Source organism: Camellia sinensis, chromosome 14 (genome assembly GCF_055761805.1).
Source record: "Camellia sinensis isolate YWXY chromosome 14, ASM5576180v1, whole genome shotgun sequence".
NCBI classification, from domain to species: Eukaryota; Viridiplantae; Streptophyta; class Magnoliopsida; order Ericales; family Theaceae; genus Camellia; species Camellia sinensis.
The window spans coordinates 124,883,543-124,911,195 of NC_138974.1; the positions used below are offsets into that span (position 1 = coordinate 124,883,543).

The 27,653-nt window shown below is 37.9% G+C and overlaps 1 protein-coding gene and 1 long non-coding RNA gene across 2 annotated transcripts; both read left to right on the forward strand.

The window, feature by feature from the left end:
- The first annotated feature begins 252 nt into the window (after positions 1-252).
- On the forward strand, positions 253-1,167 carry LOC145807914 (uncharacterized). Its single transcript, XR_014351328.1, has 3 exons — positions 253-635; positions 726-944; positions 1,057-1,167. It is a non-coding gene; the product is annotated as an uncharacterized LOC145807914 (long non-coding RNA).
- An 11,259-nt stretch (positions 1,168-12,426) lies between these two features.
- On the forward strand, positions 12,427-16,374 carry LOC145807273 (uncharacterized). Its single transcript, XM_082905231.1, has 10 exons — positions 12,427-12,516; positions 12,609-12,795; positions 12,874-13,596; positions 14,021-14,343; positions 14,401-14,500; positions 14,651-14,715; positions 14,826-15,119; positions 15,479-15,650; positions 15,954-16,202; positions 16,244-16,374. The coding sequence occupies exons 1-10, from the start codon at positions 12,427-12,429 to the stop codon at positions 16,372-16,374; spliced, it is 2,334 nt and encodes a 777-aa protein (XP_082761357.1).
- Positions 16,375-27,653: the final 11,279 nt, after the last annotated feature.

Here is a 27,653-nt window from a genome sequence, read left to right on the forward strand (position 1 = left end):
CCTTTTACAAAATACTTTCATATATTTGTATCTCATATAAAAAATATTACTTGACTTGGCTTTGTTCTTTCATTTTTGCAGATGGAACTCTTTTTCCAAGGATTTAGTAATTGAAGTTGCCAACCAACAATGTGTGCAGAGGTAACTTTCAAACAAGTATTTTTTTTTCTAATTTATTTATTTTGGGTACACATTTTTAACCAATTATTGGCTGCCTTGTTTTTATTTTTTTCATGTGTCATAAAGAGTTCTAAAAAGGCAGCAAAAAGACATAGGAAAGAGCAAGAAGCTATTGTTGTTGCCACAATGGACAATAGAAGTGGTGGACCCATTAGAATTTCAGATGTAGGTTCCAATACTCGACAAATTGAATCACCAAATGCAGATGGAGTAGCTGACTCTAGTCAACAACCAAAGAAGAAAACTAGGGGGCCGTCAAAGTTAAAGATGCATGACAAAGGCAAACAAAAGCGTGATGAGATCGACTTTAATGAAAGGAACCAACCGATAGGACAAGAATCAGTGCACTTATCAACCTTAGAAGGGATCTTAGCTCGGGAGATGGTGCCAATTAATATAGTTTATTGTCAGAAGTTCCAGATGAGATTAAGGATAAGTTATGGGCTTGTGTGAAGGTAGTATGTTTATGCAGTTAATTTTCATACAACAATTCATTATTTTTCCCGCTCTTGTAATACTAAATGCTTGGTTATATGAAAATGCAGCTTAGATACAAAATACATGATATCCACAAGACACATGTGATGCAAAAGTTCGCAAAATTGTGGCGCAATTACAAGTCTGAACTATCAAGAAAAGTAAGAACTCTCACTGCAGCAGGTAAAGGTCATTTAGCACGTAATATTGCCCTCACCAAACCTGATAAGATTGGAATGGATGAATGGAAGGCATTTGTGAAAAATCGACTTTCAAAAAGCTTCATTGTAAGTGCTTTTTCATAACAGTTTTATGTAGAAGTTCATTTCTTTTCATAACAATCAAGATAAAGATTACAAATTCTTAAAAAATGTGGGCATTTCAAATGTTTACACTCAGGAAAAGAGTGAAAAATTCAAAGAGATGAGAGCAAAGCAAAAGGTGTTACACACGATGAGTAGAAAAGGCTATGCACGACTAGAGGAAGACAGGGTAAGTTTGGCAATATAGACGACATTTATTTCGGAAGCATTTTGATTTTGTTGCTTCTAATTTTGTACTATTTTTAATTTTTTTTATTTTTTATTTCTTTTCTGGAAAAATCAAAGCCAAGACCCAGATTCCATATCTAGAGTGGATGTTTGGATCAAAGGACATACGAGACAGAAGGGGAAACCTATCAATGAAGTGCTTCAGGAAGCAATGGTATGAATTAGCTTAATATGTTATTAAAGCTTGTGATTTCATTCAATTCAATTGAAAGATTGTTGGTTACTACTTTACAATTGCTTTACAATTGAAAGATTGCTGTTTGCTGTGCTGTTTTGTTTGGGTTGCTGTTGCTGTGCAATTTTGTTTTGGTATGGATGTTGAACAAATTGCCAGTTTGTTTTACTTCTTTTTTTTTTTTTTTTGATATGTAGAGGTCTAGTTTGTCTTAAACAAAACCTATGAAGTTGTGCTTGTGATATTACTTCATTTTTTCAATTTGTTTGATAATTGCTTGTCTTATTATGGTGAAGTAACTCAGAGGTGAGTTTTGTACCTGTTTTTGTAGTTAGTAGAGTTGGTACATCCTCTTCCTCTTTTTCTTCTTTGGATATAAGTACAAACTATGGATTTTGGGTTTTCGGATTTGATTAGAGAAGAAATATTAGTGTTGTTGTTTTTTTGAGACTTGAACTGAGCATTACCATCAGTAGCATGCCGTAATTATGCTCAATAAAAGGAATGGGGGTGGTGTTTCCTTTCAGTTTATGAAATAACTCATAGGTGAGTTTTGCACTTGTTTTTGTAGTTAGTAGACTTGGGTTCCTTATCATAAATGTTATATATTGCTGAATAAGGTTCAAGAGCTTCACAAGCTTTCCATAGAAAAAGCGTCAATGTCTATCAAAGATGATGCAATTGTTCAAGCGTTTGGTCCAAAACGGCGTGGTAGTGTAAGAGGGCTTGGATTTGGAGCATTGCCATCGAAAGTTGATCCACAAGCATACCAAAATCAAAATATGAGACAACTGAATGAAAAATTGCTGCTATTAGAACAAGAACTCCGGGAGATGAAAGCTGAAATGTTAAAAGGAAAAAGGAAAAATGAGGTAAAAAAAAAAAATGAACAATGTCACAATATATGAGGTTAAATTTCTCTTCCTATAAAATTTAACTATTTTTTAACTTTGGTACTTCCCATCTTAGATATAAGGATATTTCACAAAGTTTGTAAAAATAAAAAATTGATTAATACTTGCAAGAGCCAAGCAAAGGGGCAAATGGACACTCACATGGAGAAACTTAGGTAAACTTGCACATTTGTCATGCTTGTGCTTTTGCTTGCTTGCTTTTCTACTCAAGCTTGTCATTTTGCATATGGATTACATCAAGATTCTAAATTTAAGTAAACAAATGCTTCTTGCCATTATATTATGATTTTTTTAGGGTGAGGAAAACGGTAGAGGTGAACATAGGGTGCATGGAGGTGGTGAACTTAGGATGCACTCACAACAAAATATTTGGGAAAATTTTGTATGGCATTATTAATTTACTCATTTTCATTTTTCTCGTGCTTTTGCTTTTGTTTGCTTGCTTGCTTTTCTACTCGAGCTTTTGTCAAATTTTCATATACATCCCACATCGTCGACAAAATTTGGATAAACAAATATAACTTGATATTGTATTACATTTTTTTTAGGGTGACGAAAACAATGAAGACGATGAAGATATTTGGGTAATTTTTATACGGCATTAATAATAACTTTAATTTTATCTTCAATTCACTAGCTTATGTTATGTATTGCTTTCATGGTAGTTGCATGACGCAAATGAAACTGGAAATGGTGGATCCTTGGACAATGCCAAATGCAAATTGTTGAATTGGGATGAAGCAAAGGTGGTGGTTGTAGAAGGCACAATTGCATCAACAGATTCTAAAGCACTGGTACATCACGTGCCTCTTAGCCCTGGGTGTTGGAAAGTATGGGTTAACCATGTCATAGTCAATGTGCCATTGTTTTGCCCAAATCATGAGATGTTTGTGCTTGAAGATGCTATTGGAAGCACTGTTGCTTGGCCAACCCATTTCATTAGCTTTGACTTTGAGTAGAACTAACATCTATGGATAGTTTTTGAGGACTTTGATGAATAGATTTCTATAATTTTTGAGTAGTTTTGGATAATGTTTACAAACTTATATATGTACAGTTTTGGATGGTTTATAACTTTTTGGATAATTTAGAACTTAAGGATAGTCCTTTTGGATGTTTTTAAACTTGCAGTTAGGTTTTGGATGTTTGGAATGAATATTGACAATTTTTTAATGTTTATAATTTATATATATATAGTTTATATATTATGGTTGAAATAATATTGTCGGGGTTGATTAATATTTTGTGAAGCTTGTTTGTAATATTAGATTGTACAAAACATGCCAAATAGAATCTGCTGAATTAAAAAAAATGCACATTTTACAGCAAGCAAATTAGGTCATTATATGAAATATTCCACAGCGTTCCATGTATGTTGTGGTATGTTCTACTTATCTACGGCAGGTTGAGCAAGTTGTTGTATTATATATTTTACGGCGCACAATCAGCGTCGTTATTTGTCCCACCAAATAATGGCATGCAAAAGTGGTTGTGGAAAAAGTAACAACGACACACAAAATTTGCCGTTAAACAGTTTTTAATGGTGTACTATAATATGTTGTAGAAAAAGTATCAATGATGCACAAAATCCGCCCTTAAATAGTTTTTAACAGCGTACTATAGCATGTCGTAAAAAAAGTATCAACGATGCACAAAATTTGCCGTTAAATAGTTTTTAATGGCGTGCGAAGCATGTCATCGAAAGTGAACAACTTTCCATGACTGGTCATAATATGACGTGCTGTTGCATGTCGTAAAAGGGTTTTTACAGCATGCATTGCACGCCGTAAAAACCCTTTTTTCTTGTAGTGTGGGGACGAAATTTTCTACGGTGGGGAGGTTGTAGCACTCTGTGCTTTCTATTATAATGGAACTATATTTGACCCTTTGATTACCTTGATTGAGAACCTTCTTAGTTGTTTTTTGAGCCTTGGTTAAGGTGTTGCCATAGTGGTTGGGTGAGATTGAATCAGAAACTCCAAATTTGAATAATTGTTATTGAGTAGTTTTCACTCTTTCATCATTTTCTCTCTCCATACTTCGAATCTTGATGTGAGGCTAGAACCATTGGAAAGCTTACTTCCGGGGCTTCAATTTGGACACAAGAACGACCTAAAACGGAGTCTGAATGAGAGAGTTACACCTGTTTGAATTTTGAGTTTCTGTGTTGGAAGCATGCTCGCTCGAGCGACCACATTGCTAACAGACATTATAAAGTGATTTGTTGGCCCTAAAACTCTATTTTTTCTCCCTCTCTTCTCCTCTCATCCTCCAAAACGAAACCCTAACCTTCCAAACTCTTGATTTCTCTTGTATTTACCTAAGATTCACCCCAAATCTTTCAAGAATGTTGAAGAGTAAGCATAGATCAAGACTTCTATTGATTGTTTTGCGATTTCATTGGAATTTCAAGTTGGGTCTTCATCTTTAGCTTCAAATCTTGAGTTTTGAATCTTGAGGTAGGGATTTCTTTGCTCCTTTACAATACCTCATCTATAGATATTTATGTGGTAGATTTTATTGCATAAAAATCATATCCATTATGGATTTGTTTGAAAATCATGAAAGGGGGTCTAGGGTTTGCATAAAAATCATATCCATTATTGCATAAAAATCATATCCATTATAGTTAAATGGAAGTTAGCCAATGGAAATTTTTTTAATTGTTTAAAATTTATAAAATCAATATGAGAAATTGCGATTAAACCGGCAAATCAGTCAAACCCAAAATGGTTCAACCTAATCAATTAGGTCAAATGACCAACCAACTTATACAAAAATTAATTAATTAAAACTTTTAAATGTTATTTTAATTTTAAAATTTAAACTACTTTGAATTGAAGTATACACAATACTACGCTATTAAGATTTACTTTATATAAGTGAAACAACTCATTTTTTTCTTCTTCTTCTTCTGATGTGGGATTATTAAATAAAAGTTAACAATTATTTGGATGGAAAGTTTATTTCTAATCATGCAATCTCAGTATTTCAATCTTTAATCAGATCAACCTTTAGTTGTTTCGAATCAAACAAATATAATCAATATATTTTGATTAAGATTCACTTTACATAAGTGAAACAACTCAGTTTTTTTTTTCTTTTTCCGATGTAGGATTATAAAATAAAAGTTAACAATTATTTGGACGGAAAGTTCATTTCTAATCAAGCAATCTCAGTCTTGCAATCTTTAATTAGATCAATCTTTAGTTTATTTGGAATCAAACAAATCCAATCAATATATTTTAATAAAACTGCTAAAATCGCGGTTAAACCAACAAGTCAATCAAATAAAAAACGACTTAGCCTAATTGGCTAGATCATAATTAATTAATTAAAAACTTTTAAAATATAAACTATATTGAATTGAAACATGCACAACATTACAATATTAAATGTGATGGGAGTATAAGATTCACTTTATATGAGTAAAATAACTCCTTTTTTTTCCCTTCTTTTCCCGATGTGCGATTATAAAATAAAAGCTAGTCAATGGAAATTTTCTTAATTTTTTAAAATTAAGAAAATTAGTATGAGATATTGAAACTGTCACAAGGCTCCTCACTAAATGAAATAGGAGTATAAGATTCCCTTTATATGAGTAAAACAACTCATTTTTTTCCTTCTTTTCCCGATGTGAGATTATCAAATAAAAGCTAGCCAATGGCGAGTTTCTTAATTATTTAAAATTTAAAAAATAAAAAATATTAGTATGAGATATTGAATCTCTTACAAAATTCCTCACTAAAAATACCATTTTCTTTATATAATATATAGATAGATAGATTAAATTTTATACACTTTTTTCTCTTTCCTTTTTAATCTTCCCCCAAGAAAGCTCAACGTTACTAGGCAAAGGTATATTGATGTGCAATTATTGTTTATTACTTTGGGTTGGTGAAGAAGTATCCTAACAGAATACAAAGGGTTGGTTAAGTGATAAGGTTTTGGAAAGAAGTGATTTTCAATTTTTATATATTTATTTGATTTATATAAGACAGTACAATGAAACTTGCAATCATAATCATAAAAATAAAATACAATACGTAATTAATACAAAGAAAAACTTTAAAATGAGAGAGAAAATCCAAGTCAAGAGACACATAGAGAATAAGACCTATACGTAAGTAGAAAGATTTACTGACTCTTAATGAGGTGCAAAAATTTTAACCAGACGAGTTAGTCCTGTTAATTAATTATATTTTTGCATCCTCACATGTCACTTAAAATTTGAAAAAAAAAAAAAAAAAAAAAACTTGTTATTCCCAGCATCTTATAGTCCAGATAGAGAACTTAAATTTGTTTTACCTTCAATGACAAAATATTTCAGTATTTTTTACATTTTGATCTTTGTGTCATTTTAATTCTTGTAATTTTAATTTATTAAATTTTGACTCTCAATTTATAATTTTGTGTAAATTTAGTCTAATTTATTACAATTGTTATTGTTTATATATATATATATATATAGAAAATAGAGAAAATCCTAGTCAAGAGACACGCGGAGAATAAGACCTATACGTAAGTAGAAAGATTCGAACCACTGACTCTTAATGTGGTGCAAGAATTTTAACCATACGAATTAATCCCTTTAATTAATTATATTTTTGCATCCTCACATGTCACATAAAATTTGAAAAAAAAAAAAAAAAAAAAAACCTTGTTATTCCCAGAATCTTGTAGTCTAGATAGAGAGCATAAATTTGTCTTACCTTCAATGACAAAATATATCAGTATTTTTTACATTTTGATCTTTGTGTCATTTTAATTCTTGTAATTTTAATTTATTCACTTTTGACTCTCAATTTATAATTTTGTGTAAATTTAGTCTAATTTATTACAATTGTTAGTGTTTATATATATATATATATATAATCCACACGAGCGGTGTGCTATTCTTTTATAAATAAAAAAATTATAAACTTATTCCATCCAGTGAGTTAATCTTAACCAACTCAACGACCAATTTCCTTTAAAAATTCTAATATATGTTATTAATTGAATCAAATTAATATAAAATTTAAAATTAAGAATCAAAATTAAACTAATTATAATTATAAAAATTGAAATGACAAATACATATATATATATATATATATAAACTAGCCATATTATTTTCCCACATTCAATGCCTCTATGGTGGTGGCCCGGCACGACAACTAGGGATGACAATTTGAACCCGACCCGACGGAGACTTGAAGCCGCCCCATCCCGATAAGATGGGTTTTCCCAAAAAATTATCCCCCATAAGGCCGGGACTAGTAATGAAAAATAAATCCCCGATAGTTTTTTGGCTGAGGACGGGGACAGATTCCCCCACCCCGGGCCCTGCCCCGATTAATCCCCGAACAACCCCGCATATATATATATATATATATCTATTTTATTCAGTTCACTATACAAACCCGTCTCTCTCCCTCTCTCTCTCTCTCTCTCTTCCGCATCTGAAGTCGTCGCATCCTCTGACGCCGTTGCCTTCTCCAACGCCACTACCACCGTGCTATCCCTGGCCACCGTCCCTCTCTAGATCTTCACCGCTGCAGATTTACTCTAAGGAAAACGAGATCGGTCAAGCACGGCGGAGTCCTCCATGAACTCCACCATTTCAAATCCAGATCTAATTTCTCTCTCTCTCTCTCTATCTCTCTCTCTCTCTCTCTTTGTGTATGTGTCCATGTGTGTATATATCTATATCTATATATATATATATATATTTGTGTGTGTTTTACAGCTTCAGCTTCGGTTTAGGGTTTTGAGTTAGTTGTGATTGTGTTGTTAGATCTGCAAGTTAGGATTATTTTTTCAGATGTTCTTAGTCAAAATTTACTTTGTTAAGTTGGGTTCTTGTTGAAGATAGAGATCTATAATCTGGGTTGTGAATTATTAGTTCATATGGAAGAAAATGGTTTTGTCTGATGAGAACAATCACCCCTCTTTGATTGTCTGATGAGAACAATTGAGTTGGGATTGTCCAATTTTTAAGATATTTGAGCTTGAATTCAACTGGAAAACCCTAGTTTCTTCAATAGTTTTTTTTTTTTTTTTTTTTTTTTTTTTTTTTTTTTTTTTTTTTTTTTTTTTTTTTTAAGGAGGGAGGGGGCGAGGAATGTTTGGGGTCAGGGAAACCCAATCCCCGTTAAGAGGTGGGGGTGGGGGCGGGGACAGTGATAGGTTCCCTACCAGGGATCAGGTTCGGGTTCGGGGTCGGGAACGAGGAGATTTCCACCATCGGGGATTGGGGACGGGGAGCGTAATCCCCGGCCCCGCCCCGTTGCCGTTCCTAACGACAACGATTGTAAGTGAAGCAATAAGTCACATTTGATGGCCTTTGAACTGTCTTTGTGTTATATAATATCGTCCGTTGGTGAAGTGATATGGTTTTGGAAAGAAGTGATTTTTAATTAATTAATTAATTCATTTAATTCATTTAAGACACTACAATAAAACTTAATAAATTACAACCATAATCATAAAAATGAAATACAATACATAATTAATACCCCCAAAAAAAAAAAAACTCTAAAATGAGAGAGAAGGTCCTAGTAAATACACACGGAGAATAAGACTTATATGTAAATAGAAAGATTTGAACCACTGACTCCTAATGAGGTGCAAAAATTTTAGCCAAACGCGTTAATCTTAGTAATTGATTATATTTTTGCATCCTTACATGTCACTAAAAATTTGAAAAAAAAAAAAAAAAACTTGTTATTCCCAGCATCTTATAGTCCTAATAGAGAGCTTTAATTTGTTTTTACCTTCAATGACAAACTATATTAGTAGTTTTTAGATTTTGATCTTTGTGTCATTTTAATTCTTGTAATTTTAATTTATTCAATTTTGACTCTCAATTTATAATTTTGTGTAAATTTAGTCTAATTTATTACATTTGTTAGTTTTTTTTTTAAAAATTTTTTTATATAGAAAATGCACACGAGCGGTGTGCTATTCTTTTATAAATAAAAAAAATGATAAACTTATTCCATTCAGTGAGTTAATTTTAACAATCTCAACGACCAATTTCCTTTAAAAATCCTAATATGTGTTATTAATTGAATCAAATTAATATAAAATTTAAAATTAAGAGTCAAAATTAAACTAATTAAAATTATAAGAATTGAAATGACAAAAATATATATATAAAAACTAGCCATGTTATTTGCCCACATTCAATGCCTCTATGGTGGTGGCCCGGCACGACGACGGTTGTAAGTGGAGCAACGAGTCACATTTGATGGCCTTTGAAGTGTCTTTGTGTTATATGATATCGTCCGTTTGTGAAGTGATAAGGTTTTGGAAAGAAGTGATTTTCATTTTTTGTTTATTTATTTGTTTGATTCATTAAAAAATTACAATCATAATCATAAAAATGAAATACAATACATAATTAATATAAAGAAAAAGTCCAAAATGAGAGAGAAAAGTCTTAGTAAATAAACTCATGGATAATAAAACCTATACATAAGTAAAAAGATTCGAACCACCGATTCCTAATAAGGTGCAAGAATTTTAACCAAACGAGTTAATCCCATTAATTAATTATATTTTTACATCTTCACATGTCACTTAAAATTATAAAAATGAAAATGACAAAAGATAAAATATAAAAACTAGTGATATAATTTGCCTACATTCAATGTCTCTATGGTGGTGGTGGTGGTGGTGGTGATGATGATGGTGGTGGTGGCCCATGACGACAACGATTGTAAATGGAGCAAGGAGGAGCCTTCTTTGGTGATGGTGGTGGCCCACGACGACAACGGTTGTAAGTGGAGCAAGCCTTTTTTGGCGGTTGAATTGGCTTATATGATATCCCTCGTTGGTAGGTCACCGGTGTAGGAGAACTGTGGCCGACACCTACTGTTACAGAATGTGCCATGGGTAAGGGACTTCGTTTCACCCCAATCTTGCTGGGTGCATCTGCCACAAACCCATATGATTGAAATTTGATTACTTTAGATGGAGTGATGAAATTGAAATTGGACTTATATAGTGTAGAGATTAAATGGTTTAAATTGAAATTATAAAAATTAAATTGAAATTTGAATTAAAGTATAAAGTGAAAAATAAAATTAAGCAGGGGATTAAGCCTGTTTTTCAAAATTATATTATTAAACTGTTAATTTATGAATGTTTCTACAATGTTTATAGAATGTCCCCTCTTGAAATTTAAATAAAATCTTAAAAAATTTACAAATTTTTTTTTTAAACGTTTAATCTTTTTAACAAAATAAATTTTAAATACGTCAATTTAAATTATAATTTTTTAATTTATTTTCAATCTAAATCATCTACCAATTTTCATAAGGTAAAATTGATGAAAAAATATATTTTAATTGTTAAACTGAACAAAAAATAATATTTTAATTTTTTTTTTGTACATTTGCATTGACTTTAATAACTAAAATATCATTTTTTTTTATCAACTTTACTTAACAAAAAAATTCAGAATTTATTTTGTTAGAAGAGTCAAACTCTGAGTGTTTTTTTTTTTTTTTTTGGTAGTAATTTTTCAAAATTCTTTTATTTACCTTTTAAGTCATGACTATTTTTACAATTTTTAAGATGACTTTCAATTATTTTACATATTATGTAACAACATCAATACATTAGTAGATATTTTTTTTAATGAGATATTTTTAAATCACAATTATATAGTTCACAAAATGTATGAAATTGGCGTCCATATATGAGACCATCTATAAAAGGTCAGTGCACATACGATAGGGTAAGTAATATTCAAAATACTAAATCCATTTTTATAATATCCCTTTTATATTTATTATTCTAATCCAATCGGAGAGGTTTTTCGATTGATACCACACTCGTGTCCACCAAAGGCTCATCTTTTCTCTTGTAGGTCATGTGGGTCTCAAGTGTGACCCATACAATTTACAAAAATCATCTTGATGAGAAATAATTTAGATAAACATTATAAAAAAAGAAATACTGATATAAATATATAACAGAGAGAGAACTTACTACCAGCTCGTTTTCTTGCAGATGTAACTAGTTGGAGTATGATGAACATCAGCATTATGAACCAAAAAAGAAGAAGAAGAAGAAGAAGAAGCTATAAAAATGGGCAGAAGAGGCTTTGCTCAACATTTTCAGAAGACAAGAAATGAGAGGGGAGGGGGGGGTTTATGCACGAATGATTATGGGTGTAAAGTGCACTTCTATGGTTCACATATATATAGAATCATTTACTGCATACAAAAGAAATAGATAGATCTTATATATATTTATCTATATCTATATGATTATTAAAATGGTGAATTACAAATACAATTCTTGAGATTTGAGTAAAATACGAATTATCCTTATGGTTTGAAAAATTACAAACCATAAGAATACAGTTTCATATGTTGATGAAATGGCTACAGTTTTGGAAAACCAAAAAGCAGCTGAAGGCGGAGTAGGTTCCAAGGTAAGCATGCAAAGCAAAGTTCTACAAAGCCAAGTTGTGGGAAATTGTAGAGTCGTTGGTAATTTTGAATCATCTAGAATAATGAGAAGCATCAGTGACAATGGAATTATTAGGCCCAATATTAATCTGGAGGTAGTGCTAAATCAGGCCCAATTTGAAGGGTTATGTAATGGCTCAGGTATGGGCCCAGATCAACAGAATGTGGTGGATCCTGGGCCAATTACTCTAGTGCCTCCTCTTTTCCAAGTGTCTGAAGCCCAGCCTAATGGCCTTATCGAAGCCCATAAGGATTCAGGTTCTGAACAACTAACTCAGAATAGAATTGTCAAAGGAAAGAAAGTCTTTGAAGGTCAAGATGACTCAGGTCCTGACCTATCTCTAGTTCCAATAATAGTTAAGGGGAAGAAGGATTTGTCGGCTCAAGCTGTTACAGATGGTGAGCAACATTTTTTGGCAAAAAAGGATAAAGGAAAGAAGGTTGCTCAAGTTTCAACAAGTAAAGTTAAGGGTCAGCATGATCCTCAAGTCTCAAGGCCAAAACGGAAAAAGGAAATTAGAGGTGCTACTCAATTTTGTAAGGGTTTTCCACGAGGAGCAATGTTCCGAGTAGCGGCATCTGCAATTTCATCATCTATGTCAGTGAGTACTAGTGCATATTGACAGAGTTTGAACCGAAGTGAAGCCCATGAAACTGTAAAGATGGGGAAAGCTCTGGGTATTGAAATTGGGGGTAATGAAGAGAGTGTTATTCGGAAAATTATGGAGACGGAAAAGGAAGATGAGGAAAGAGTACCCAAAAAGGGAATAAGTGTTGGTGCTTAAGTTTGCACTCAAGGAGACTTAGGAGTAATAGTAGTTTCATAATGAAAATTCTTTCCTAGAATGTTAGAGGCTTGGGAGAGCCTGAGAAAAGAAGGAGGTTCAGAAATTTTATAAAGGAAAAAAGGGTGGATATGGTTTTGATTCAAGAAACCAAGAAGTCCTGTATGGATGAGAATTTTGCTAGATCTCTATGGCCAGAAGATGACCTGGGGTATATAGAGGTTGATGCAGAAGGGAGTTCAGGGGGTTTGTTGTGTGTATGGAAACCCGAGGTCTTTTAGATTACCGGTTGTTGCAGCTCCATGAACTTCATTTTGTTATTAGGTTTAGCCTATCTCAGACTTGACTGTGTCATTGTTAATGTCTATGCCCCTAATGATAGTAGTGGAAGAAGTCATCTTTGGGAGGTTCTAGCTAATCTAAAAGCCTCCTTCCCTGAACCTTGGTGTTTAGGGGGAAATTTCAATGACATTAAAAATATAAGGGAAATGAAAGGTTGTGTTAGAAGTGATAGGGGCATGCAGGAGTTCAATGATTTCGTTAATAAACTGGGATTGGTGGATGTACCTATGTTATGGAGGCAATATACTTGGAGTAATTCTCAGATAGGAGTGTGCTGGAGTAGAATCGATAGATTTCTTTTAAACTCGGAGTGGCTTGAATGGTTTAGTTTTAAGTTATGGGGCCTTGCTATAATTTTGTCTGATCATTGCCCAATCTTTTTGAAGGAAGATAAGCGGGATTGGGGACCCAAGCCTTTCAAATTTTTAAATGCATGGGTGCTACATCCCAGCTTTCTTAAAGAAGTTAAAAAGGTTTGGGCTAGTGCACCAGTAGAGGGTTGGGCTGGTTTCAGAATTATGACCAAATTGCGGTCACTCAAGCAGGCATTGAAGATTTGGAATGTGGAGGTCTTTGGGCATGTGGTGTCTAAACTTAAAGTAGCTGAAGCTGAGTTACACTCCTGGGATTTAGTTGCTGAAGACAGAGATCTTACAGTAGCTGAAGCCCAAAAGAGAATTGAAGTCAGAGATGAAGTTCGGCAGAGTAAGAAAAATTTGGAGTGGATCTGGTTGCAAAAGTCTAGATTAAATTAGGCATTAAAAGGGGATAAAAGCACTAGATACTTTCATATCATGGCGTATAGAAGACAAAGTAGGAACCTCATTGATTCAATGAAGATTAATAATATTTTATATGAGGAGCCCTTGGAGTTAAAAAGGTTATGTGGGCTTATTTTAAAGATTTGTTCACTGAAGGTTAGAAAGTGAGGCCAAGACTAGGGGCTGAATTTAGCTGCATTGATCAAGGCCATCTTCAGCGTTTGGAGTAAGATTTTGTAGAAGTAGAGGTTTGGCCAGCAGTTAAGGAATGTGATGGAAACAAAGCTCCAGGTCCAGATGGATTTAACTTGTTTTGCATTCAAAAGGGTTGGAAGATCATGAAGGGTGATATCATGGATTTTATGAAGGAGTTCATGCTAATGGGGTGTTGGGAAATGGCATTAATTGTTCTTTTGTGACTCTTGTTCCTAAATCTGATTGTCCTGAATCAATTAAAGACTTTAGACCTATCAGCCTCATTAGTTTTATTTATAAAGTGTTGTCTAAAGTGCTTGCTAACAGGCTTAGATTAGTTTTGCCAAAAGTTATTGACAGAGTCCAATCAGCTTTCCTAGGTGGGAGGAACATTATGGATGGAGTTCTTATAGCAAATGAGGTTGTGGATTGGTGGAAGAAATCAAATAGAAAAGGAATAATTCTTAAGTTGGATTTTGAAAAAGCATATGACACGGTAAACTGGAACTACCTCTATCAAATGTTGGTGAGTTTTGGTTTTGTAGCTGTTTAGATTAAGTGGTTGAAGGGCTGCATCTCTTCTGCCAGAATCTCAATGCTGGTTAATGGCTCACCATCACCTGAGTTTTGTCTCCAAAAAGGTTTAAGGCAAGGTGATCCGTTATCACCATTTTTGTTTAATGTTGTAGCTGAGGGTCTAAACATACTCATATAAAGAGCCAAGGAATTGGGTCTATTTAAAGATGTATCAGTAGGTGTGAATGGTTTGATTGTTTCCCATTTGCAATTTGCTGATGATACAGTGATCTTCTGTGAGGCTGAATGGACTAAAATTATGGCTATTAAAAGAATCCTTAGGTGTTTTGAGGTAATCTCAAGTTTAAGGATTAATTTTCTAAAAGCGTTGTGTGTGGAGTAGGACTGGCTGATGCGGTGGTTGATGAGTTTGCTGATAAGCTAAATTGTCTATGTCAAAAGATACATTTGAAATATTTGGGTTTACTATTGGGGGCCAGCCCTAGTAGAAGGTCGACTTGGAAACCAGTTGTGGAGAAGTTCAAGAATAAGTTATATGGGTGGAAGAGAAGGGTTCTGTCTTTTGCTGGGAGGGTTACTCTCATAAAACTTGTGCTATGTTCTTTACCTGTGTATTACATGTCCATTTTTAAAATGCCAGAATGTGTAGCAAAAGAGATTGATAGAATTCAAGCATCATTTTCATGGGGCGATTCTGAATATCACAGGAAGATCCATCTTGTTAGTTGGAAAGAGGTATCTAGGAGTGTGAAGCAAGGTAGTCTAGGGATTGAAAATATCAAGCTAGCCAATGACAGTTTGCTAGTAAAGTGGTGGTGGAGATATGCCAAGAGAATGATGCTTTGTGGAAGTTGGTTATTTGTGAGAAGTATGGCTCTATAGGGGGCAGGTGGTATCCTTTTCTGGTTGAATTTGGTTCTACATCTAAGATATGGAAAGATATATTACTAGTTGCTCAAAGGAATGATCGGCTATCTCAATTCTATAAGGAGAATGCCCAGATTGCAGTTGGTAATGGAGTAAGAATTAGTTTCTAGAGGGATCCTTGGCTGGGATCAACAAACCTATTAAGCCAATTCCTTAGATTGTTTCAGCTGGTTGAAGATAAAGAGTCTTTCTTGAGTGTGCAATTAGCTAGAAGATCTTATCAATGTGGGTGGATCTTCAATTTTAGAAGAACACTTCGGGCTTGGGAAGATGATGAGTTGGCTAGACTTCTGAATCTTTTGGGGGCTAGCCCTGTTTTAAGAAGTGATGATGTTGATAGTTTGTGTTGGAAGCCTTTGCAGTGAAGTGTGTTCAAGGTTAATCATGTTTATGCCTGGGGTTTAGTTAATGAGGGCCCCATTCAGAGGTCAGTTAATCTGTTATGGAATAATTTCTCCCCACCAAAAGCTAAATTCTTCTATTGGTTAGCTTGGAGAGGTAGATTGAAAACAAAAGAGCTGCTTCACAGGTTAGGAATTTTGGTGAGTGACGATGCTCTGAGGTGCATTTTTTGTCATGAGGCAGGTGAATCAATTGATGATATTATGTTTCATTGCCCTTTTGTCTGGAGAACCTGGTCAGCTATTGTGTTTTGGTGGGGCCTTCAGTGGGCTATTCCTAGTTCTATTGAAGATCTGCTATTATGGTGGTTGGGTTGGAAGTCTAAGAAGAAAGTAAACCAGATTTGGAGGGTTTTACCATCAGCTATAATGTGGTTTGTGTGGAGCTATAGGAATGACAGTGCTTTTAACTCAGTTCAGCCCAATCTTCAAGATCTATGTGACTGTATCAAGGTGACAGTGGCAATCTGGATGAGAGCTTATCTCAGAGGTGCTTCTTTCTCTGTACATGATGTTGTTTTTAATTTTAAGCAAATAAGGAGGTGTATTGGGTCCTCTTGATTTTAAAGGCGGTAGAGTGGTGGTGCTTGCTGGATCCCTGGTCTGCTGCTAGTGTGGTGGCTGTTTTGATTGTAGTTAGTTTAGTTGGGGTGATATCTTGAAAGGTGAGGTGCAGGGGAGTTTGATCTGCTGCTGTATGGAGGCCATCTATTGTTCTGCTTTTGTTTTGTTGCTTTTGATTGCTTGTTGCCTTGATGCGTGTAGTCTGGTGTCTCAGGGAGTTTTGTTCTATCCTGCTTTGTTGTTGTAACAACCCTCATTTCAACTTAGTCATACTTGCGTACAATTATGAATGATCTTGTTTTGGGTATGTGCATTTGCAAATCTTGTCTTGTTTTGCCCAAATGTTGCATGCATACTTGGTTCTTGCCTGGTGTGTTGCCGAGGTCATCTTAAGCCTAGACACCTTCGAAACCTCTTCCACTTAGAACTATCGTGGAATTCCTTCGGTTGACCTCCATCTCCACCCTGGCATATTGGCCGAGATGTCACCATCTAGGCCGAGATGTCACCATCTAGGCCGAGGCGCGCGTCACCTAGGCCGAGATGTTAATATCTAGGCGTTCTAGATCCTTGATCCTTGCATTAGTGATTTTGTTCCTGAAACGGTATCACCTAGACCGAGGTGTGGCACATCTAGGCCAAGGTGCGGCACAGCTTAGTCAAGTGTTGTCCTTCCAAGCCGATGTCATTGTTACCGGGCTTGCCGAAGCTTTGCCCTTAGCCGAGATAATCACTTGCCGGAGTACTCTTGCTGTTTAGCTTGTTGAATACGCTTTGTCTTGGTCTTGTCTAATCAGTCAGTCACCTTTTTGGAGTAGAGCCAACCAGTCGGTGTCACGTGTCCCGGCAGAGGGATTAAGTCAGTGATTGCCGTGAGAAACATATCATTTTGTATCAAATCTTGCCTTTTAGAGAGAGAGAGACTCTAGGAAGAAGAAGAAGAAGAAGTTTGAGCAAGAGAGAGTGAACTTCCAAGCTTGATCATTGGAGCTAGAACCGTTAGATTCGAGTTTTGAGGTTAGAATCTTAACTTACTCTTGTTGTTCTTATTGATCACCAAGCTGCATTGCACGATCAAACCTGTTCGGCACGTCATGCATTGATTTAAAGTTGGTTCTAGAAAGAGAAATTGGTTTTCATGTGTTCTTGAAGAAAAGCCTCGTTTGATCCAAAAGGTTACACTAAGGCCCATGTATTTGTGTTTGTTTTGATAAGATCCTTGAGTATGGGTACCCAGGTCCATGTTTTTGAATTCATAGCATGGAATCTCAGCTTTCGTAATAGCACGTTTTGATCTTTGCATTCATTTTCCTCATGATCATGTTCTTCATGTTCTTCATGTTGTCAAGAGGGAAACCCTGATTTTCCCGACTTCGCTTTTGAATGTGGCCGTCAGGGCCACACCTCATCAAGGAGGTGTGGGACCTCGGCCTAGACCTGGTAGTTGCCCGGCATATTTTCCAGAAATAAGAAACAGTGTTTTGATTTGATTTGACTTAGTTTTTGAGGTATGCCGAAGTCATTTTCTTGCATGCAAGATTTGTTTTGAGAAGTGCATTCAATAGACCTTGCCATGTGTTTGTAGGACTTGGACTTGCCTTGACCCCGATGTTTGACGAACTAGGTGAGTGGTATTTTTAATAAAGCTATGTTAGACGTTTTGATAAAGACTTTGCTTTGCTTTGTTCTGAAAGTATTTGTTAAGCATGAATAATTGTCCCTGTTTTGTATATCAAGCATGATCTTGTTTTGACGATCTTGTCTCAGAAAGTCCCTTGTGCTAGAGGACTCTAAACTTTCACAGCACATCTTGTCTCGGAAAGTTCCTCATGCTGGAGGACTCTAAACTTTCGCAGCACATCTCGTTTTGGAAGTCCCTTGCGCTGGAGGACTCTAAACTTTCGCAGCACATCCTATCTTGAAAGTCCCTTGTGATGGAGGACTCTAAACTTTCGCAGCACTCTCGTGTTAAAAGGCTACGGGCCTTTGTAACATAGGTCCCTTGCGCTAGAGGACTCTAAACTTTTGTAGCATCCTTGTTTGTGATGCCTCTCTTGCTTTGTCTTGTTTTGCCACTGACGGTTTACCGCGTGGATATGTTTGCCGGAATGTTATCATTTGTAATATGTGATGCTAGTAAGTATCCCTTGAAACTTTGAAGATTTGTTAGATGGATGAGGTCCATCCCTTGTTATCTAAAGTTTTGACTTGTATGGTTTTAAAGGACTTCGGCTATTATTCATGCGAACCCCTTTATTATTTATACCATTCACTGAGTATCCAAGCTCACCCTCTCTATATATATGTAGGTGATGAACAAGAAGGCGGTGACGCCTAGATGTGATTCTGGAGCTTATTTTGGATTTTGATTATGTTGGCTTAACCTGTATTTACGTCGACAGTCTTGAAAATTATGCTTCTCGATTTGTAATACTTGTATGTTGCATACGTCGGCTTGAGAAGCCTTTTGATCAAGATGTGTGTTTTGTATGATTGTTATGTCGGCAAAGAGGACATCGGTAACCTGGCAGACTGTGTTCCTTGACCTGTAGTTCGTACATTTTGTTTGTGTCGGCTTGTGAAGCCATTTGTTAATATGTAAGATGTAATTTGTACTTTGCTTCGTTTGTAATTAAGTTGTAACCCATATGAAGATGGTTGCTATTTCATTTTACTTATGCATAGCTCTTATGGACTAATCTGATTGTATGTATCGCTTCCGTATTTGTGAGCCCCATATATTTATACTATGTTGTGTGTGAATTTTGAAAGTTGGCCTTCGGTAATCTCGGATTACTGGCCATCACGGCACCAAACTACTAGGGGCGGTTTGGGGTCGTGACAGAATGGTATCAGAGCACAAGTTTCTTAGTATACGTTATTCACACACTTTGAGTCCTAAAGAGCATAGGATTTCCCCTTAGAAGGATGTTAGGATTGCATCATACTGCTTGCTATATGGTCAAGGTGTGCATCATCTCGGCGTGCTTAATTGTTACTTGCCTACGTGATTATTGGTTCATTTTGTTTAAAAGTCACCTTCTGCATACTCATAGCATCATGAGGAGAGGTAGACCTCCAGTTGGCCGAGATCAGTCCGAGGACAGATTGGACAGACTGGAAAGGTTAGTTGAAGGTTTGACCCGCGAGTTAAGGCAGACAAGATAGCAGTATGCTAGTGCTACATCTACTCAGGCCGAGCAGACGAACGGCCAAAATGCAGTTCCACCTCCACCTTCCCCAGTACCACAAGTGCCCCCACAGCCAGCTTTATATGGGGACGGCACGATAGCTTTGATCAGAGAGTTCAAGAAAATGAAGCCACCGAGATTCCAAGGGGGTATAGAGCCTATGAAGGCCGAAGTGTGGGTTTTGGAAATGGAAAAGCTGTTCGAGATCTTTCCCAGCACCGACACCCAGAAGGTGACATTAGCAGCTTTTACACTAGATGACGACGCCCGCAGATGGTGGATGATGGTTCGAGAAAGCAATCCAGACTTGACCTGGACCTGATTTTTGGAATTGTTTTACACCAAGCATTTTCCCTTAAGTGTTTGAAATCGCAAGGCTACCGAGTTTCAGACTTTGACGCAAGGCGGTAGAACAGTAGCTGAATATGACCGTGCCTTTACCAAGTTAGTGAGGTATGCACCCCACATGGTCAATGATGAATATATGAAGGCTAGGAAGTTTGAAAGCGGGCTTCGTGGACCGATACAAGACCGAGTTAATATGCTCAATATACCGACTTATGCTGGAGTACTGGACAAAGCCATTCTGGCCGAAGCTAACTTGAACAGATATCAGAGTTCAGGAGAGAGCCAAAGGAAGAGGCAAAGTTATGACAATCGCCGAGCACAGTTTGGTGCCAAGAAGAAAGCGAACGTTGGTGTAGACGTCCCCGAACGCCCCCGGGAGGAACGAGCTCCCGTTGTGTTCGATATTGGGGTCACTACAGCTCAGACCTCTCAAATTGTCATGGTTCTAAGTCTGAACCAAAGAGTCCAAATTCGGCAAATCGTTTTGAGAAAACAGATTTTGAAAGAAGTGCCAAACATGGACTGCTTTGCCAGATACAGAGTCGCCACCTAAATATTTTATTAATGGGAAATTTAGGAAACCCTGACTTGGTGCCAAAGGCCACGTGTCCGTCATCACCAAAGTTGCCTCGGCTCGGGAACTTGGGTACGATTGGGGAAGGTCACTTCGTGAGCACCCCCGCTCGCCCGGTCAGAGACCGGCCTCTACTAACCATGATATCTATTTTTGAAAACATTGTATGTTCTTATTCCGGTTATTAGCCTAGGTTACTATGTGATGTGCACAGCATACAAGTATAGACTGAGTCGCCTGAATTGGAACAAAACATTTCATGCTTGTTTATTTGAAAGATGGTTCGCTACTCGCAAGTAGGCTTAAAATGCAGATTTTGTCACCCGCAGGTGGGCTTAGAAAAGATGGTTTTGCCACTATCTAGTGGGCTTAAAACAAACATTTGATGATTTATTCCAATTCAAATAACCCAACCTTCACCCACAGGCATTCAGGCAGTTATATCACATAAGCATATTGCCTCATGGTAAGCATGCTATCATGGCATTCACTCACACACATGCAAGGATGCTAAAGCATAAAACTCACCGAGTACTCCAAGCCAAAACAAAGACTACATTAGAAATCATGCATGATCCTAAGTATACAGAAATGCCTAATGCAACACATGCAAAAATGCAATCTATAGTAGGCCCGGCTATTCTAAAAGATGGCATATGGGATGCAACAGCTAACAAATATTCAATTTGGGATTGAAAGTACAATGCAGTTAGTATGATGCGCCGAGCCCGGTGCGTGCAATACAGATGAATGAAATGCAAACATGCTATCATACTGTATGCTAATTGAAATATGCCCTAATCTAACCACCATAAGCGGATAAATAAAAGGGAGAAAGACGTGAGGTTGGAAGACATACAACATACACACGCACACTTATTACAGTTATGCCCTCGCGCAGAGGGTCCAAATAAATAATACAGTCCCGAATAAAAGAATAGTACAGTCCAAATAATGTACAAATTCCTAATTAATTTACAAATTAACTAAGAAAGCTGTAAAACTGGCATGCAAGCCAGGGACTGCCTTGACTCCGCTCCGGATGATGAATGATGCATGCCCGGGTGTCTTTGCGCGGAAATCCACGGCGATGCCCCGATTAGCCTCTGTTTGCACTTTTTCTTGAACTGCGTGCCAAACTCCGGAAAGTTACTGATTCTTGATTTTTTACTGCAACAGAGAGCAGGAAAGGGGCATAGCAATGTATTTCACAAATATATACATGCCTCGATCCTCGTGCCACCAACACGCATATCGATGCATGATGGCCAAGGAGCTGAATTGCACAATTCAATGTAGAATGAATGTACATGAAAACACAACAAAACCTAACTCCATCATGGATGATCCGGAGTGTCGGTGACTGGGGAATTGAGACGCGTTCCGTCACTCGGAGTACGAAACGCACCTCGTTTCCCGCGCCCGGGCTAACTCCTATTCCGAACACGATGCAATATGCATGACATACATGAATGCAACTAAGATAAAGCCTAGCATGCTCAATGCTATGAAAATGAGATGCCTCGAAATGCGTGCACACGGGCACGCAAACTGAGAAAATGACATATGCAATGCAAATGACATTGAAATATGATATGGGCTTACACTAACATGAGAGAGCCTCAGCCATACTCACATAAGAGGCCGATGGATGAAAATGAAGTGCCTCAAAACGCGTGCACACGGGCACGCAAACCGAGGCAATGGCATATGCAATGCAATATGGCTAAAATGGCATATAGAATGCAACATGGACTTATACTAACATGAGAGAGCCTCAGCCACACTCACATAAGAGGCCGATGGATGAAAATGAAGTGCCTCGAAATGCGTGCACACGGGCACGCAAACTGAGGCAATGGCATATGCAATGCAATATGGCTAAAATGGCATATAGAATGCAACATGGACTTATACTAACATGAGAGAGCCTCAGCCACACTCACATAAGAGGCCGATGGATGAAAATGAAGTGCCTCGAAATGCGTGTACACGGGCACGCAAACCGAGGCAATGGCATATGCAATGCAATATGGCTAAAATGGCATATAGAATGCAACATGGACTTATACTAACATGAGAGAGCCTCAGCCACACTCACATAAGAGGCCGATGGATGAAAATGAAGTGCCTCGAAATGCGTGCACACGGGCACGCAAACTGAGGCAATGGCATATGCAATGCAATAGCATGGAAAATGATATGCAAACATGCTAATGGGATTTCAGCACTGAAATGTGGGGGAAAACAGCCCCGAAATGAGGCGAGAATACACCCGATGCATGGAATTCCTCCCGAAACATGGATTTTGGCACCCGAAATGGCCTATAGCTATACCAAACATGCACAATATGGACATGCAATGAATAGACAGTTGCAAGGGAGCCCCAAAATAAGCATTTTTCCAGTTCAAAGCATGGCCAAACAGCAAACATAAATAGGGCAAATCTAGTATGCAAAAACGGCCCTAAATATGAGGTTATGAAGCAACTCACAGCTGCTGACCCCAAACAGGTTAGGGCCCTTCAACAACATTGAAGAGGGGCCCAAAATAATCCACTTTACAGAACTGTAAAAACCCCAAAAACAAACATAGATATGGCTAAGCTCTTATGCAAGAAAAATGGGCCAAAAGGTGGCCAAAGAAGCAAGTATACAAAACATTCATCAAACAGCCAAAGACCCTTAATGAAGCATGAAGAATGGGCCAAAATAAGACTATTTTCAGTTCAGCATAATAGGCTGCCAATACATGCAAAGATGGGGACCAAAGAGGGATATAAAGGCAAGTATAGCATGGAGGTCCCAAACAGTGTTGAGCCCTTCTTCAATGTTGAAGAGAGGCTCAAAATAAGCCTATTTACAGTTTACATCATGCTCCAAAATAGATCACATATAGGCCAAAAATATTATGCAAGAAGATGACATTCAAGGAGGATATTGAAGCAAGTGCAAGATGGGGGCCTCAAACAGGGTTGAGTCCTTAAGAAAAAGTGAAAAAGATCTCAAAAGAAGGCCATTTTCAGTTAGGGCTGGAGCTCAAAACAGCAAGCATGTATAGCTTATAAATGATACAAGAAATAAACCAAAAAGGGGGAAATGAGACTCACCCTTGAAGACAAGTCTTTAGCAACTCTTGGCTTGAGTTTGTAGCACCCTTAGGCCTTAAAGAACACCTTCAAACTTCTGGAATGGAGGATGGAAGGGTGGGGGTTGGTGGTGTAGAAGAAATGGTGGTAGAACTTAGGAAGTTTTTTGCTTGGAAGGGATAAATGGAGGGAGATTTTTGCATGCAAGCTTGAAGGTAATTTTTTCTGACCCCTAAGACCAATGCTGCCTGCTGGTTATATGGACCAAAAAGAGGGAGTAAAGGTGGGGAAAAGGTGGGGGAAAAGGAGGCAAGTTTTCCCCCAAAAAATATCCCCCGGATCAAGATATTTTCTGGGGAAAACAGCTATACAGCTGTAAAGTGCACAGTGTAAAGATTATGGCCGGCCACTTTTTGGAGTTGCAGGTGGCCGGCCGGCCACCCCCCCTAGCCGGCCGGCTAGGGGTCAAAAAGGTCAAGTTGATTTTCTGGCCGGCCACCACAGAAAGGTGTCCTCCCAGGTCCCGTCATCACAACCCTGTGGTTCGAATTTGGAAATTGTAAAACAGGAGAGATAATAGGCCATTTTTAAGAGGGGTTCAAAAGGGTCAAATGGAATCTCTGGCCGGCCATATGATATTAGGATCCTCCCATGTGTGTACAACACAAATATGTGGTTTGGGGTTGAAGAAAGTGGCCCCAAGGTTTTCAACATTGGCTCGGAAGTGAGAAAAACGGGCGCCGGAGGGCGAAAATGGAATATAACTGGTTGCTAAGATAATTGCTGGCCTCCCACCCTCCAGTGACCTTCCTGGTGATAAAACAGAGGTACCTGCCAAAAATAAACGAAAACCGATGCAAAACGAATGCTCGGGGGCCAAAACGCGCAGTTCAGGGCCCCGAAAACTGCCTGTTAAGCACCGAAAGTGGTATTCGACCACGAAGTGGGTCTCTCCGACCTCAGTGTCCCTCAAAAGGGAGCAAATAAGATGTATGCCAAAAAAAAGAGCAAATGGAGATGGTTAAGCGGTCCCGAACCGAGGCACACGGCCTGACGGCTCCGAAAATCGGGAACCGGGCCCCGAAATGGGCAAAATGGCCTATAGCCACAAAATGTAGCCCACGGCCATGAAGAGATGGTCTACGGGACCTCTCCCTCCCCTCAGGAAAAGAAACAGAGAAAACCGAGTCTGGTTCGCAAACCGAGGCAAGGCACAGAAGAGGGTTCGAAAATCCGGAGGTAGGGCTCACGGCCGCGACTCTGAGACTTCTAAACGAGCATAATATGTAGTATCACCGAGCGCTCAACTGGTGACGTCTGAGTCTTAAGGTCGGTCAAAAATGGGGTGTCTACAGTTGGCAGTTCAAGTAACCCAAGGCAAGAAAGTGGGACTAAGCCGACATGTTCCAGTTGTGGAAAGCCACATTTCGGGGTCTGTCGTCGGGCGTCTGGAGCTTGCTACGAATGTGGTGAAATAGGTCATTTTGTGAGGGACTGTCCAAAAACGAAGGCTAGTGAAGGTAAGAAAGATGAGAATACTTTGGGCTCCGTGCAGAAGGGTAACACTGGGAAAGGACCAATGAGGCAAGGCAGAGTTTTTGCACTGGTACCTGGAGACACTCAAAATGCTGAGATAGTGGTGTCAGGTATACTTCCAATTTGCTCTCAAAATGCATATGTATTGATTGATTCGGGTTCTACGCACTCATTCATTTCTGCTCAGTTTGCCGAGAAGATTAATAGGAAACTAGAACCTCTTGATTATGTATTATCTGTATCTACTCCATCTGGGAGATCTATGAATGTTGCATCCATCTATCGAGCATGTGTTGTTGTGATTGGGAATGTTGAACTGTTAGCTGATTTAATGCCATTGGACATAACTCATTTTGATGTTATATTGGGGATGGATTGGTTAGTGGCAAATCACGCGTCCATAAATTGTGTTTCTAAGAGTGTCACGTTAAAACCCCCGAACCTAGCCGAGGTCACGTTTCAGGGAAAAGGGGTAGTATCCCCACCTTAATTTCATCTGTGAAAGCCTATAGATTGATCCAAAAAGGGTGTCATGGTTATCTGTGTAGCATATTAAGTAATTTGAATGGAAGTGTTAAGTTAGCCGACGTCCCAGTGGTTAATGAATTCCCCGACATCTTCCCAAATGATTTGCCTGGTCACGTAGTCAATAGAGAGGTAGAGTTTACTGTCGACATCATATCGGGAACCCAGCCCATCTCTAAAACACCCTATAGGATGGCCCCCACCGAGCTTAAGGAATTGAAACTTCAACTACAAGAGTTGCTAGATAAGGGTTTTATTAGGCCGAGCACTTCACCCTAGGGAGCACCCGTCTTGTTTGTTAAGAAGAAGGATGGTACGCTTCATCTTTGTATTGATTACTGGGAACTGAATAAGGTAACCATCAAGAATAAGTACCCGTTGCCGAGGATAGACGATTTGTTTGACCAGTTGCAAGGAGCCCGAGTCTTTTCCAAAATTGACCTTAGGTCGGGTTATCATCAGCTTAAGGTTAAAGCTGAGGATGTTGAGAAGACCGCTTTTCGGACGAGGTATGGCCACTACGAGTTTTTAGTAATGCCTTTTGGAGTGACCAATGCCCCGGCAGCATTTATGGATTTGATGAACAGAGTCTTTAAGCCATATCTAGACGAGTTTGTGGTTGTCTTCATTGATGATATATTGATTTACTCTAGAAGTAAAGTCGAACACGAGGAGCATTTGAGACTTACCTTACAGACTTTGAGGGATCGGAAATTGTATGCTAAATTTAACAAGTGTGAGTTTTGGCTTTCCACTATTTCATTTTTGGGTCATGTAATTGATGAAGAGGGTATTTCAGTCGATCCTAGTAAAATTGAAGCCGTTGTGAATTGGCCAAGGCCGGTTAATGTGTCCGAGGTTTGTAGCTTTCTGGGATTGGCTGGTTATTACAGAAAATTCGTAAAGGATTTCTCAAGGATTGCAATTCCGCTGACACAACTGACTAAGAAGGGAGTGGCTTATGAATGGACTAAGGATAGAGAAGTAGCCTTCCAGGAGTTGAAGACAAGATTAGTCGCAGCACCAATTCTTGTACTACCATCAGGTAATGAAGAGTTTCATGTCTACAGTGATGCTTCGCATAAGGGTCTGGGTTGTGTATTAATGCAAAAAGGTAGGGTTATAGCATATGCCTCTCGTCAGTTGAAGCCACATGAAAAGAACTATCCCACCCATGATTTAGAACTGGCAGCCGTGGTATTTGCTTTGAAGATTTGGCGCCACCACTTGTATGGAGCTTCTTGTCAAGTTTTTACAGATCATAAAAGTTTAAAGTACTTGTTCACTCAGAAGGAATTGAATATGAGGCAGAGAAGATGGCTTGAGTTGTTGAAAGATTACGATGTGCGGATTTAATATCACCTAGGAAAAGCTAACACCGTAGCCGATGCTTTGAGCAGAAAGGTGGTTGGAAATTTGGCATGCCTAACCGCGATCTCAATGGAGCCGACTATTGTTGAGGAAGTAAAGACAAGACAAATGGAAGATGAATTCCTCAAGAAAGTAGCCGATGAGATTATCACAAATTCGAGATCAGGGTACACCATAGAAAATCAAGTGCTCAAGTTTGAAGGAAGGTTGTGTGTGGCCGACATCCCAGAGTTGAAAAGAAAAATTCTACAGGAAGCTCATGGTTCCAAGTTTGCTGTTCACCCTGGGAACACCAAGATGTATCAGGATGTGAAGTAGATGTTTTGGTGGCCGAACATGAAAGGAGAGATAGCTGAGTTTGTGTCGCAATGTCTGTATTGTCAACAAGTGAAGTCAGAACACCAAAGGCCAGCAGGATTTCTTCAACCCTTACCGATTCCTGAGTGGAAATGTGAGCACATCTCCATGGACTTCGTGGTTGGTTTACCGAAGACACAAAAGGGGATGGATTCGATTTGGGTTATTGTGGATAGACTAACCAAGTCAGCACACTTCTTGCCTGCTAAGACCACCTTCGACGTCGATAAACTTGCTTTGTTGTATGTGAATGAAATTGTTAGACTTGATGGAGTGCCGATGTCAATTGTGTCAGACCGAGACCCGAAGTTGGTTTCTAGATTTTGGCAGAGCCTACAAAGAGCTTTCGGAGTCGAGTTGAGGTTTAGCACAGCTTTTCATCCCCA

Excerpts from the sequence above, each read along its gene's own strand:
- LOC145807273 (XM_082905231.1), top strand. The coding sequence starts at position 12,427 with ATGGGGAAAGCTCTGGGTATTGAAATTGGGGGTAATGAAGAGAGTGTT. Across the intron at positions 13,597-14,020 it reads CAGAGATGAAGTTCGGCAGA|GAGTTCATGCTAATGGGGTG; the intron begins GTAAGAAAAATT and ends GATTTTATGAAG. Across the intron at positions 14,344-14,400 it reads TTGAAAAAGCATATGACACG|ATTAAGTGGTTGAAGGGCTG; the intron begins GTAAACTGGAAC and ends GTAGCTGTTTAG.